The following is a 14,853-nucleotide window of genomic DNA, read 5'->3' as shown; positions in this document are numbered from 1 at the left end:
TAACAAAGAGGGTGAAAATAGCAACATCTTTCTCCGCATCTATCGCTGTTCCCCTTCACATCTCTCCCTCTTCCCTCCATCTCAGCCTTTCCCTCCCCTTCACTGCTGCTTTTAACATGCCTCCATCTCCTCATGTTAATTTGCTGCTTCAGTGACACGCATCATTGGGGGAGTCATTTCTAATAACCCCACCAGCCCCCATACAAGTGCCTTTGAGTCATGCACAGAGATGTCATTCAAATTATTAAGCATAATGGTGACAATGATGCATTTCTAAAGCCTTGCTTCCTTCCTGACATGACTGCAGTTAGCTCAACATAGCCAACCAATCCTCCAATGTAGTCTACCCCCCCCCCTCCCCTCGTTTTCAACCCATGTCCCCATCTCATCTTTTTGAGTAAGAGCACGTACTAAGCTGCTGGGGAGAATCATTTCATTTCCCTGAGCGTTTTGCCACAAGAAAAATCTTTTTATTTCTGAAGGATCTCGGCATGTCACAGACTCCTCGGTGTCACCATCTTATCATATGCCGTGATGCAGGGCTTCACATTGAAAGGGTTTCAAGGTAAGAGGGTTAGAGGTTTCTATACCTTCTTTTCCCTGACCTGAGTCAAAGTATAGTAATTATTCATTCATGCTGGGCCGTCAGGAATGATGCGAGAATGACATTTTCCCTCAGCTGCTTTGTTGTTGCGGATCCAAGGCAGAAAGAATTGTCAGAGCCTAACATCTGCTGTTTTCTCCCTCAGCCTCAACTCAGTACAACACATCTCAGCAGCTAAGAAAATGACTGAACAGAGCCACAGGGACTCTCCTTCTCATTTACAGACTTTCAGCTGAAAGCAACACATGTGAGGCAGATGGAAAGAAGAATACATACCAAGACAATAATGTTTAATATCATCAGTTGTTTGTTAGCTTTTTTTTTTTTTTTTTTTCCCTCTTTTATTTTTTTTTTGAGCAACACAAGCCGAGGAATTCGAGGCCATGTTTATTTCACAAACATGGCCTCAACTGCCTGAATGATGCCACAGTGTTTTGGATTAAAAAAGCAGAAAGCAGATGCCTCTGTGATAAAGACAATTAAACCAGCAGCTGCACCATCTGCTATTGTCCGTGACCGAAGTAATGAGTGGAAAAAGGAGTTGAAGAGGCATTTCGAGAAGGTAGCAGTGTGTGGGTACATCTTAAGCCTCATCAAGGATATGCAGACCCACGAGAGCCAAGACCAGTCAAACCATGCTCAAGTTTTGCAACCTAAATATGTATGATATAGCCATTAAATAACTGAGTAATAATAATATAAGGATAACGTGAAATATACCTTGAATATAATCTTCTCCAGTAACCCTTCCTCCTCTTCCTCCTCCTCCTCCTCCTCCTCCTCCTCCTCCTCCTCCTCCTCCTCCTCCTCCCCAGCCCCTCTGCTGCCTCCTGTGTGGCCTGAGCTGAAGAAGATAAGTGGTTGGGCAGCGTGTGTCAACAGTGACCTTGCCCGTCTGAGGGTGATTAACTGATTATGCCTCAAACAGTGGTGACATTCATGCTTGGAAGCCAACAATTGTCCTCCTCTCTGCACACATTACTTCATAGGAAGTAGAGAGAACATTATCAGGACGAAAAGACCAAGGCTCCCTCTTCACTAAGGTGGCAATGTGTTCTGTTTTAAATGCTGCTGCAGGAGAGTTTGTGAAATACAAAAAAAAAGCATACAGTGAATCAGTCCTGTCATATAGTTATTATAATTATCTAGCAATTTATTAAATAATCTGTGCTGTACACGCTAAGAGCTCTGATTGGATTTATTCAGTTTTTTCTTAACTTTAAAGTTTATTATGTGGCAGTGCCATTGAAAGCAGCCACAGCCTTGTAACATTCAAAAGACGAGGGCGGACTCTCAGTGCAAGTCCTTGGCAAAGACTTCTAGCTGCAGAGCTCAGCCCATCACACACGTTGAAGTGCTACTGTGTGAAAAACATGAGCAAGCTTCCATAAAAGTTTGGCTTTAAAAATATGTCAGTCTTCTGCTTTATCCCTGTGTGTGTGTATGTGTGTGTGTAAAAAAGGCAGAAAAGAATAGTTTTGCATATTTCCAGCCCACTTCATACAACCAGAGACAAAAGCTTGCCTTGGCAAAGCTGCCTCTTTTTTTCTTCAGTGTAGTTTTCAAGCAGGAGGCAGAGCGTGGGTTTAGAAATGCCTCACTTTCTTTCGTGGACAAGATTTGAAGGACGCGCACAGGGACACGTGTAGTCGGGCTCACAGTCAGAGAAAACATTTCTGGATTCCTTTTACCATATGTACGCTTTGATTTCCTTGAATATACATTCCAAGACTTCTATAATCATAAATTATATTAAAGAAAATCTCTTTATGGTTTACAGAACATCCAAAAACCTCACAGAAAAAAAATCACCTGAAGATCATGTAATGTTAACAAAATCTTATGCAACAGTACTGTCACACAGCTGTGATGCAAACATTAGTTATCTTGAGGACTTTTTATTTCCATTTGATTATGCTGCATAATCCAGTCCCAGATACTGTTGGACCAAGCCTTTAATTAACGAGAGTCAGACAAGGTTTTGGGGTGTCTCCCACTGTGTTGGTTAACACACATCATTAATCAAGGGTGGGGTTCCATTACGCAGGTCACTCAGGATCATGCTAAACAATTAAGCTTTGATTAAGAGATTGCTCATCCAGCCATCCCACTAGCAGCCAATGGCATGTTAAAAGCCCACAGGAACTGGACGACTTGCACCTAAAGCTCTGTACTCAGAAATAGTGGCGCACTCTGTCAGTATATGACAAGGGTACTTTGATTAAAACATCTAGTGGCAATGTGTGGTGCTAATACACACAGACGCACAAACTATTCAAGTCAGCAAAGTAAAATTGTGCATACAATAGTCTTTTCACTAGCTTGTACCTTCCCTGGATGTCATTGCAATACATGGCAATCAATTACCATTTATTTCTGCCAATAAGGTTTTCTTTTCTCTTGAATAAAATGTCTCTGCTTTTATGAACCTTCCTGCTTTCTGCAAAGTCTCTTTTGAAATCACTGCAGGTGAAATCCATCTATTCATCCACCCATCTGAATAGACAGAATATTTTAGATCTCATGCAAATTGACTCAAAGGATTTGCAACTTACAAAACTTGCAACAGACACTTACAAACATCTCATTCAGTTCATTGTCAATTAGTAGTACTTATCAACTATCAAAGAGGTGCAGTAATCAGCACTTTAATGTGCAAGTTATTAAAGCAACACAACACAAGTAACAGGGCTCGAAAGAAGCCTGAACTGCACGTGCAAAATTAATTGATCGCTCAATGTGTCAAAAGCAAAAGCCTTGAAAGATCATGATAACACATGCTGATAAACATATGCATCAGTCACAAGCTGATATCAAGCAGGAACATGAAATGAATTCACACTCTTGAGAATCTGGCTTTTCCAGCACCGTCTACACTCTGCCTGAACAGCAGCCTCAGTCCTTCACAGTCTCCACGGGACGTAATCATTTTTCAGGCAGAAATGCTGAATATTCAGTGGTTCAGTGTGCGGTGTACGGTTTTACATCACTGTAAACTAAAGATCTTTGGGTTAGGAATATCTTTTATTGCTGTTGGCTGGATAAAACAAGATATTTGAGGGCATCATCTGTGAAACCACGACAGGCCGTGGTAACTATTTTAGACACTTAATAGACCAGTTATCAATAATCAAGAAAATAATTGTAAGTGAAAGCCCAAACAAAGACAGCCTGGCTAATGAACTATCCTCACCATTAACAAGTAACACGGTCAATCTCATTCCGCCAAACTGTCTTTAGGGACTCAGCAGCATGGAGACAGTAGTTTTAACAAGAAAGAACTGCATGCAACCAGCTGGACTAGTCTGTTCTGTGCCACAAAGCTCAGTATATGCAAAGTGTTGGTCAATAACATCATGTTTTCATCCAAAACAGGTGGAAAATGATGTGGCTTCTGGAGTCATTTATCAAATGTGGAGCTATGATGGAAATATATATAGAGATAAAGGCTGAGACAGACAGGGAAAGAGAGAGAGAGAGAGAGGGAGAGGGATGAAATGCTAATTTTTGCTGCTTGTCCCCAGCAGCTGGTCTAGCTGTTTGACATGTGTGATGAATGGTGTTGCATTGGTACTGCTGCCCTCTCACCTCCACTCATTGTCACCAGTCCAGAAACAAAGGGGAGGAGGAGCAGGAGGGAAGAAAAAATCCCGCAGCACGGGCAGTAGATGCTTCCTTTCATCAACACACACACACACACACACACACACACACACACAGATATATATGCAAGCACATACACACCAGCTCCTTTCTCCCAGCGCAAACACTGGTACAGACATCAAAGCACACACACATATGCACACTCCCTTGCACCCTGATAACTTCTATCTTACTGCAGTATGTATTTGCTGAGCAAAGCTTATTTCCTTCAGCCTGGATAACCAGTTTTCGCTCTCTCCACAGACCATGTCCACCAATGTCTGATGCAACAATTACACAGCCGTCTGAAAGCACAGGCCTCTGGGAGTGCGCAGAGAAACAGGTACATCACCGCAAACTGCATATTTGCTGCACATTCTGGCGGAGGTGAGAAATGAGGAAGAGATGGAAGAGTGCACAGTGGTAAACAGTAGGAAATAAAAGATGGGAGCGGAGAGGGAAAGTTGCTTTGTTGGCAAGGAGCAGGGCAGTCATTACTCGTCCTGCCCCCCAGGCACAGACAGAGGAAGAGGTGTGAAATGGGAGCAGTTCCTGCCTAGTCTGCACTGATGGGTTTGTTTAAAGGGTCAGGACAGATCATTGAACCTTTTCTATAAATATGAACGCAAAAAACTGAAAGAAATATCATGAAACTGAGTTATTCACACAACATTACTCTTTGACTGTGCGGGGGTTGTTTTACATTTTATGCATTAATGGCTCCACATTTAAAAAAGAAGGTTCTACCTCCAAAGTTTTTTCTCAGTTTTGGCTTCCTAAAAGTCACGCAAGAAAAGTTTTCATAACTGAGCCGTAGGATTAAGAGAGACAGCTCTTAACAGCTAGATTTCTCCTGGAAAAACATGATTTCTTTGCCATGTGAATGACTTATAATGCTTTCTGGTGCATGACAAACACTTCAAACAGCGAAAGTATAACTGTGACAGCAGTGCAAACGAAGGTAAGAAGAGATCCTCACTGTAAGCAGTGCAACCTTGCATCCAAAATCATTAAATCCAACTAAAATTAAACCTGACACCAAAGTAAACAAGTGTAAATAAGCTGGTTTGCACAGCTCAATAGGAGGCTATTTTTAAAGATAAAACTGTGCAGTCTCTGACTAGCAAGCATGTTCTACCACTGCAACATCAGCTCAAATGCTTATTATAGAGTATATAAATAAACTCTTTTATGCCACCCGAATACGCCACAAAATATATATATTATAATATATATAATAATAACGCCAGGATTTGGGGATAAATTTGCTTTTTTTTGCATAAACATGTTTATCAGATGAAGGAGAATAAAGCTGAAGGGAGAAAAAGAGTATACGATGAGAACCAAAACATGGAAAACTGCAATGAGTAACAGTTGACATTTATGAGGAAAACTGTGAAGCCGTGCTTAATTGGTCAGCATTACTGTACACGTCATTATTCATGAATGCCAACAGATTGTTTAATAGATTTAAAATGAAGTGTTAACCTTTAAAATCTTAATCGCTCATCTTGGAGAGAAACTACACTTAATGCCACCGCAAAATAAATCACATAAAGATTTACAAGCCCAGACAATGATGTGTGTCAATTGTCAGTACCCAAAAGACAAATCTAAGACATTGAGAAAGACCCATTTATACAAAGTAAAGAGGCAGAAATGGAAGGAACAGCAAGCCAAAGCGGTTGGGACCTGGGATGCTCAGCCACACTACTGAGCTCCAACAAAACTGGATTTCCCATTTTTTTCCACATTTATGCATCAAAGGCAGAGAGCACATGCACATAACCAATAAGGAGCCATTTTCAGCACGCAGGAATCACATTGTTTGCTGGGAAATGATGAAATAACTTTCTCCAAATTACCCAAACTTTTCTGTTCCCCCTGCAGATCATGACTGGACAGGCCAGTGTAGCAGACACTAGCCCTGTACCAGATGTCAAGTATAAAAGTCATGATAGTAGACACCTGTCCTGTGTCTACTGTGGCTAATATCTCACTCAGAGCCAAGCAAACTATGTCAACACGGGATTTAATAACTAGCCACCTCTAGCTGCCACTGAACTGTAAAAAGGTCCAACACACACTCATACAGGCCTGACAAATGAAACCAGCTGTCGACAAACACACAGTAACAGTTTACTGTCTTACCATGTACCAGGTCTTCTCTCACCAAGCCCAGTCCACGTCTGAACATTTCATCTTCCACACAGGAGTTTCCCGAAAAATCCTCCTCTGTATACCTATTTTGTACAGAATACCACAATATACTATATACTTTTTCGGCTTAGAAATACTACTGTATAACAATGTTTCACTTTCGGGCAGAATTTCTTAACTATTTGTGTCAAGTTTAGGCTGAAATCCTGGACATTTCATTTACCAAGAAGTTAGCTCATGTGCTACTGATTGATTGACAGTCTACTGGAACAGTCAATTAATCTGCTGAGGGTGGTGAAGATGATAATATAGTCACCTTCAGCACATTCTCTGAAGATATCAGGAGTCCTCTTATCTGAGTAACTCCAGCATATGCCCACCTTCCTAAATGGTTAAGTCTGCACCCGTGTTCTCCCAATTATCAGGTCACCAGAAGCAGGTAGATGAAACAGCTTCACTGATCTTTGACAAGCTAGTGATGCAGACTACCCACTGGAGCTGGCCTTCATCATTTGACATGAAGTGGCAGCGTTCCTTATGTAATGAATTGGTTTGCCATTCTCCCACTTTTTTTTGGCCAATATGAACTCAACCCACTGGGCTGGTCCTTATTTCTTCTACATTGAAAATGCTGATACCAACTTACACAGAATACTGCTCAACACACGAGTCTATAATATATCAGTGGCAGACACGTCACTGCTCCTTTTTAAATCAAGGAGTCACACTAATGTGGTCATTACATACCCAGATCTTGCAGATTTGTGGTCAACTGCATCCATGCGGTTGGTCCAGTACATACAGAGTATGGAAAGACTGATATGGATATAGAAAATGTTTGAAGGAAAGCTATAGAACAAACTACTTCCTCTGAATTTAAATTTCCACATAATGCTGATACAGAAGAAGCTCCTGGTTTTCTACATCAAATTTTGCACCATTTCTTTCACAAGTTATTTTATTGTGAGCCCCATGTAAGAGAGCTTGAAAGCAAGCTGCCCGTCTCGGTGATTTGGGAGATTTGGATTTGTGTTTGAAGCTGCTCCTCCAGAAGGATCAAGGTAGGGATTGGTTTGACAGAAAACGTACAGCTGAGTCAGGAGCTTTTTCACAAACACACACAGTGGGTCACACATCTCTAATGCACATATACGCACACACTCACCCAGCACAAAGTAAGTACACACATGCTGTTGCTGAGCCAAACACTATCAAGATATCAGAAGGCGCATGTTTTGGATAAACAGGCAATCTTGCCATTTTTTGATGTTGTTGTAGCTGAAGTCTAAGGAATTAACCTACAAAAACTAAAATATTAGAACTAAGAGGAAAACGAAGACCTGCAGTATTTTTCATTATTTTTTTTACACCCAATTTGGACCTGTCACTTCCTAGATGCACTAGTCTTTCTATCAAAGACAGACTTTAGTCATTCATTTCATTTTTCAAAAATATTTTATTTGATATTGATCCAGGTACAAGGAAATAAAAGAACATGGATTTATCTTACAGGACATGGGAATGAGTCTGTAAAAGTTTATTTTCTTGATCCACTCTCCTCTTGGACAAGGACATGCAAGTGAATACAGAAGGTGGTTTACAGAAAAAAGAAAGGGGGAAAAAAAAAAAGCAGAATGTACTGTACCATAGAAATGGCATTGGATCAGGGTTTCACCTCACCCCATACTGTACAGAAAGACTTCACCCAACAACTTTCTCTTTTTGTCATTTTTAATCCTCTTTTATAGCAAAAAGGCAACACACAGATAGGCTACAAAGAATCAACAATATTGAGAAAATGAACAAAAGAGAGGGAAAGCCAAAGTACTTTCATCCTTCCGAAAAGACGTTTTCTCTATTGTCTTGACAAGCAAATTGTGAGCGCTTTTGCTCCTTGTGTTCAAAAAGGTTTTAAGTTTCTTTAGTTTTGACATGAGAGGAGCAGTGTGGTGAACATGCAGGACGAAGAGTGACTCAGACGACAACTGACCCGGCATTCCACCATGCTGTGAGCACAGTGTGCCTATCATCTCCTTATGGCCTCGCTGCTCGGCTCTGACAGCAAACTTTACAAGGAACAAAAAACACATTTTATATTCCACGAATCTTTATGCATATTTCACAATATACTTTTATTATCATTTTAATAAATACAAAACGACACCGTGATTTAAAAGAAAACAATGAGTATTAAAGAGACACTAAAACGCATTAGACATTAGAAATATCAATCTTAATTTGGTATGTTCTTTTACTGACATCTTGTCTTAAGGTGGATGAACCAGCACATTATACTCAGAATCAAAATCCACAGCAGAAAAGAAAAGAGGGGACGACAAAATCGGACATGAGAGGGATTTTTGTCAATGAAAATGGAATGGCATAATCAAGTGGAGATGCGTATGGATATATACACATATATACACATACATAAACACCACCAGAATGTAAAATAACCTGAGATACTCTTTGCACCTCATTTCCAGAACACTGGCCACTGGGTGGATGATATAAAATGACGATGGCATGACGACAACAGTACAACAGCATCTGACGGCCTTTAGTTTCCACCCCCCTTTTATCAACATTAGCAGTACAAAAAAGACAAAACAAACAGTCATTGAACCACAAAAATCCTGAACATTAATATTGAAAACATTGTTGTAAGCAGCGTTTTGGAGTCCATAAAAGGCATACAAAGAAACAAGCTTTTCATTAAAAAAGGACAACCAATAAAAAAATTGTTTGAAAAGACAAAGATTGAGAATCAGAGGCTGAGAAGTCGAAAGCTGCAGATGATAAGTGTGTGTTTTGTGGCGGTCAGGCAGATAGAAAGTGTTCTGCTCCACACTGTGGCTGTAGACATGGAGGCAGTGGGACCTGCTAGTTAATATACAAGGCTTTTCTCCATTATCACGTCACTGTTTGGATTCAAACAGTGACTCAAAGCTACATTGTAAATCGTACACACACCATTTCTTCTCAAAGTTAATGACACTAAACTGTGCTGATCATAGTGGAATAGTAACTGAGGCACCAACCTTTTAGAGCAACAGGTGACCTAATTTTAGCAGCACTTAGCTGGTCTGAACAGGTCAATGTGTTATTTTCATAGGTGATACTGTACCACGGATAATATAATTAACATAAAACAGTAAGTGCTCTAAAAAGCAAACCATATTAAAATGGATGGAACTAAAGAAATCAAATGTAAAACATAAAAGATGTAAACAAATAATGTTGCTCCACTGATATCTATGGTAGATTTTGGAGTATCATTGCTACTAATCACAAGACACACTCCCATGTCTGCTCACCTATTAAGGCAACAGAAAAATCATAAATCTGCCTCTGTAAGTGCTATGACTGGACGACAGCATGTGGACAGATTTCACTCCCTCGTCCTTTTCACTTATGGTTAGTGTGCTGCTATACTGAAAGAGGAGCGTAAACTCAGTGTAGTACATTTTGTTAGGCAGTAACTTATGAAAACAAAACTTGAAAAGTTTGGAGATCCTTGTATTAAAAAACGAACAAACAAACAAACACAAAAAACTCCCTCAGTCTGTTTCCAAACTAAATGACTTAATGTTTCTGTATCAAACTATTGTTTCAGGACAGTTAATTAGGAATTAAATAATGAACTCAGTCACCTCCAGTAATACAGTATCCTCTGTGTACAGTTCTACCAGCTTCATATCTGCCCTTCAGACCCTCGGGAACCTTGTGTGTCTGCCACCCAATTAGTCTCAACTATGGAAACGGGTGCCTTATTTGTTGCTGTCTGCGAGCAAAGCCTTACTCTTTAATATCTCTCTGTACATTAGTATATAATTTTCTTCTCTTTACTTTACAGTACAGAAACTCCTCTTCACATATTCTTCCGGTTCTTCATGTCAGCAGGAGCTATGTTTTTGTGCTTATCACCAAAAATTGCAGTGCAAAAACAATAATTAATAATAATAATAATGATAATAATTAATGGTAACTATTAACAAACAATGGATTATAAAACAATTATTTTATGGCACAACAGCCACTCAATTCACATATAATACAAATAACCAGATGAAACCAACTGTTCCTGTATATGGAAATAAAAAGCTCAAACTGAATTAGGCTTGCATAGCAATGCAACAACAAGTTAAAGAATATATTTACAGGAAACAAAATTCCCTTTCCCCAAGGACAGTTACCAGAAAATTTGTTCTCGTATAGATGTTTTCTTTTTTTTTTTTGAACTTGCCTTTTTCTAACAAAAAGAAAATTACAGTAAGGTAGGAGGTGGAAAATATTTTCTTGAGGACAAAAACATAGTGAGATGTACAGTATGTCTGTGTCTATACATCACATTTACAGTTCTGTGACACTGCTTTTCTCTGTAGTGCCCTCTGCTGCACTCCTTCCCTCTGAGCACACACAGATAAGGACAAAGTTCGCTGCCCCGACTGGAAGGGCGTCATTCTTTCAAGGACAGACCGGGTTTTCTCCAGTTCACATCCCAGGCAGATCACTCTGTGGGAACCGAGGGGGAAAAAAAGAAAAAAACTTGATAAATGACACATTCGTTTAAAGAGACAATGCAGCATTTTGGGAAATGCCCTTTCTTATTCCCTTTCTTTTCACAAATCAGATGGGAAGAATACAGAGCTGGAGGTAGGAGTTTATTAACTAATTAACTATTAGGCTAGTTCTGTACTGTAACCATTTCTAAGTGAACAACAGCTGGGTGCAGTGGCCTCCCAGAGACAACTTCACAGTCAAGTTGTGAAGCACCCAGCTCTATAGAAAAGCAGTGGGTGCAGCAGATGGATGAATTGTTGTTTGGTCAGAAGACGCTATGGTCATACCATGGTCATAATTTTTGGACCACAAACATGACTTTTCTCACTACACATGAAGTGTATATCACAAAACACTGCTGTAAAACATTAAAATATTGATTCACTCACATAACTCTCCCGAGTACTGTCCCTGTCCATTGGTCCCCAGGAATTCAGCGTGCTCTGTGGCGGTCCACTGTTGTGGCTGTCGTGGACCCTCGACCTTGCGTGGCCCTGTTGAGCCCTTGGAGGAGGCTGTGCCAGAGGAGCTGTGACCACCAGGGGAGGGGAAGGATGGTTTACTGTATGGCAGGCACCCCTCCTCTGGAAACACAGCGAGTGATCGAAAGGCATACTCTAAGTTAGACACAACATGTGACTTTTATTGTTGCAGTGAAACACATCGAACATCTGATGCATGGGGACAAAGAGCACTTCGCTCCTCCTGACATCTGCAGAGTGGCGATGCCAACAGGCCATGCCAGGGCGTGCCACAGAGAGGACTCTCAGCCTCACACATGGCCCTGCAGCTACCAGCCTTATGAGGGGGTAAATACAATAACAGAGGGACCACTGGCTGCTGTGGCACCCCCTGCTGCAGGGCAGCATAACATTGACCCACAGCAGTCTCCATCGTTGCGTGAAATCTCATCAAACTGCTCCCCACTGCTCTGCTAATGACTGTAATAGAGCCTGCCCCGACCTCATTGGATTCTACTGTGAATCAGTCAGCACTCTGACACATATGGGAATTTACCTATGGGTTTTTTTTTTGTAAAGATGCTGATTGTGGCACCTGTCTTTGTCTAGCAGTCTCAGATTAACTGTCTGAGAACTGTCCTGGCACTAAGAGAGCAGGGCGCACAGCATGGAGATCTCTAATGGTCACAGACACACATGCATGCATGCACAGACACATGAACACAGACACACACAGATGGGGTGTAGAATGGCTGCTGTTTGGGTGAGAAAAGAAAGCCGAAGCGATTAGAGTGCATTTCAGTTGCTGGGGCCTCCTGCCTCATTTGGAGCGGAGTGGGCCGATATTGGCAACAGTTACAGGGGCATTGGGGAGGCTGAGGGAGGGCTGAGGGGGGCATTCTGGAAACCACAGCAAGTGGCAGACAGTGCAATCTGTTCATGGGAGCCCAGTCTCATTGCAGCATGAAAGCTAACTTTAACACAACAATTTGGAGAAAAATACACAACTGCCAAGTTAAAGCAGCAGCAAAACTCCTGTGACATTGTTGTTTTCATACGATAATAGTCCACTTGTTTTAGAACGTGAAGCCTAGATGTTTTATTTCCTCAGTAATGAATAGTTATAAGGAAGCAAAATAATTTTATGGATTTTGTTTAGCTGAGAAGAGGTGCAGAACTGTGCTACACAAGAGTTTGATGGCCCTTTTAGAAATATATAGGGTGGGTGTTTATGGAGAGCCTAGAGAGCACTACCCTGAAAAGCTGTGTGATTGGTTTTCCTCAACTCTACGTAACCTTGCTGGCTGCATGGCTCAGTTAATGGAGATGTCAACTCATCAGTCCGTCTGTGCATCTGTCAGTTCAACATTTGCTACAGATTAAATTCTCGATGATTGGATGGATTGCTATAGAATGAATCTGAATAAGTTTGGTGACTTTTCATCATTCACCACAAAATTTCCAGCTGTCCATGTTCATGAAAACATACATACAGTACATTAAAACCTAATGATCAAATCACTGTCAGCCTCAACTGACTTTCATCTTAATGCGTAGTTAGAGAGGCAGGTTGGCTGTCCAAACTATTTCATTTGTTGATTTCTGGCTGTTATGAGAATTTCAACCAATTTAACAAAAAGTGCTTCTAAATAAGATGCAGATTCTGCCTTAAAGCAAGTCCTCCTACATGACTGTGAACGGGACTAAACCTGAGCACGTTCACCGATGTTTAGCTAAATGATTTAAAAAAGTGGGAGTGGCCAGGAGTGGGATTAAAAACACCTGTTCAGTGCTCTAGTGTGTAACACTTGAAGCTTTACAGGGCCATCAGCCCATCCACATGGCTACAGACTTAAGTCTTGTTCCAACATTACCTGTTTTGTGTCCCCTGCGTCCATCATCAGCTCGATCTGTGGAGCCCAGCCTGTCTTGAGCCTGGCGATGATGTTCCAGAGAAGTGCGTGTCTGTCTGTCGATGGAGCTCTTCATGTCGTCTGGCCCAGACAGGGCTCCTGACATAGGCGGGCGCTCCAGAGATGATGCCTTCCTATCTGTAGGGGGTACCATGCTGCTCACACTGCGGGCCCCTTGGATACGGCCCTGCCCTTGACAGGGAGGAGGCTCCGGGGGAGGAGGTAGGTCTGTGCCAAAGGGGAAACCCACAGAATGAATCAATGGAAGCCATAAATTACTTATAAAATGCAGTTTACCTGAAAAACCCCCCCCGTAAGACTCTAAACATGTCATGAGAAAGTCCCATCCAATATTATATTACATGTTATCAAAACTCCTTGTTCATAAACCAACAACAGATTGTTTGGGGAAGTTTCTACATAAACTATTTAAAATGTGTTTTCAGTCACTGCCTCACCGTCTGCACCAGTATCTCTCCTGTGGGGTGCTGTGCCCTGGCTTCGGGGTTTGCGTGTGGGCCTGGTGGCCCTCTGGTGGCCCAAGCTGTGTGTGCCGACTGTGCTGCCATCTGTTGAGAATGGACTGCTGGGCCGGGGCCTGTGGGACAAGCCTTTACCTGCAAGAGGGATACAGGGCCACAGGCCAGCTGGTTAATAAAGACATTAAGGAGTCAATGCTTAGACAGAGGACCTGAGGCAGTCACCAAGAAGGGTACAGATTATCAATCAAGATCAAAAAACCTATTAGAAAACAAAGTTTTTAATTAGAAGCAAAAGTAGTAGAAGTCTGTAAAGGTTTCAAGTATAACATATCACCCAGTTATTACTCAATGAACCCAAGAAAGCCAGAGCAAAGCCTGACGAGTTACAAAGGAGCTGAGTTAAAGTTAAGGATAGAGAGATATCCAGCCAGCCACGGCCAACAGGTGCCATGCACAACCTGGGCACAGCGTCCACAAGCAGCAGAGAGGAAATAACAAGCCAACAACAGCCAAAGGTTGGGAGGAGGAAGAATCAGAGCAGAAAGGAACAAGTCATCTGCCACTGGTAGAAGTTCCAGTCCAGCAGTGGGTAGCTGGTCTCCACACACCAACCTCGCTTGCTGAGGCTAGTGCCCTCCAGGCGGTAGCCTGCTTTGTCTGCAGCGGCCACCAGGGCCTGAGCAAAGCTGCAGTGTGTAAAGATGGAGCCATCAGACGAACTGCCCAAACTGGACCTATGGCTGGAGAAATTACGGTCATCCTCCGAGGCTGAGCCCCACCCATTCACCATGGACCCTGTGGAACACCGCAGGTTTCAGCAAATGTTGTGTGTGAGTATGCTAGACTGTGCTTGTGAATGAATGCTTTTATTATTTCAAAAACACTCAAATTCAACCATATCTTTTTCATATATTTCAGCTCACTGGCCATAACCTTTATGGACGTACGATCTGGCACTTTGAACATCTGGGCTGTGATTTTACATTTTGATGGATGAATGTATTGAGTGATCTTATAAAAAAGAGTGA

General features: G+C 41.7%; 1 protein-coding gene across 4 annotated transcripts in view; it reads right to left on the bottom strand.

The window, feature by feature from the left end:
• Window positions 1–7,883: 7,883 nt before the first annotated feature.
• robo2 (roundabout, axon guidance receptor, homolog 2 (Drosophila)) overlaps window positions 7,884–14,853 on the bottom strand; it is a 158,657-nt gene continuing 151,687 nt past the window's right edge. For all 4 annotated transcript variants that reach the window (XM_070828639.1, XM_070828640.1, XM_070828643.1 and 1 more), the window contains 5 exons: window positions 14,438–14,620; window positions 13,802–13,960; window positions 13,305–13,571; window positions 11,359–11,553; window positions 7,884–10,921 (listed from right to left, as the gene is read on the bottom strand). In XM_070828639.1, coding sequence (XP_070684740.1) covers window positions 10,920–10,921; window positions 11,359–11,553; window positions 13,305–13,571; window positions 13,802–13,960; window positions 14,438–14,620 — 806 coding nt within the window. In that variant the 3' untranslated portion in view covers window positions 7,884–10,919. The remainder of the gene's footprint in view (window positions 10,922–11,358; window positions 11,554–13,304; window positions 13,572–13,801; window positions 13,961–14,437; window positions 14,621–14,853) is intronic.

The sequence above is a fragment of the Pempheris klunzingeri genome, chromosome 4 (genome assembly GCF_042242105.1).
Source record: "Pempheris klunzingeri isolate RE-2024b chromosome 4, fPemKlu1.hap1, whole genome shotgun sequence".
In the NCBI taxonomy this organism is placed as follows: Eukaryota; Metazoa; Chordata; class Actinopteri; order Acropomatiformes; family Pempheridae; genus Pempheris; species Pempheris klunzingeri.
This window is presented reverse-complemented; position numbering and strand designations above follow the sequence as displayed.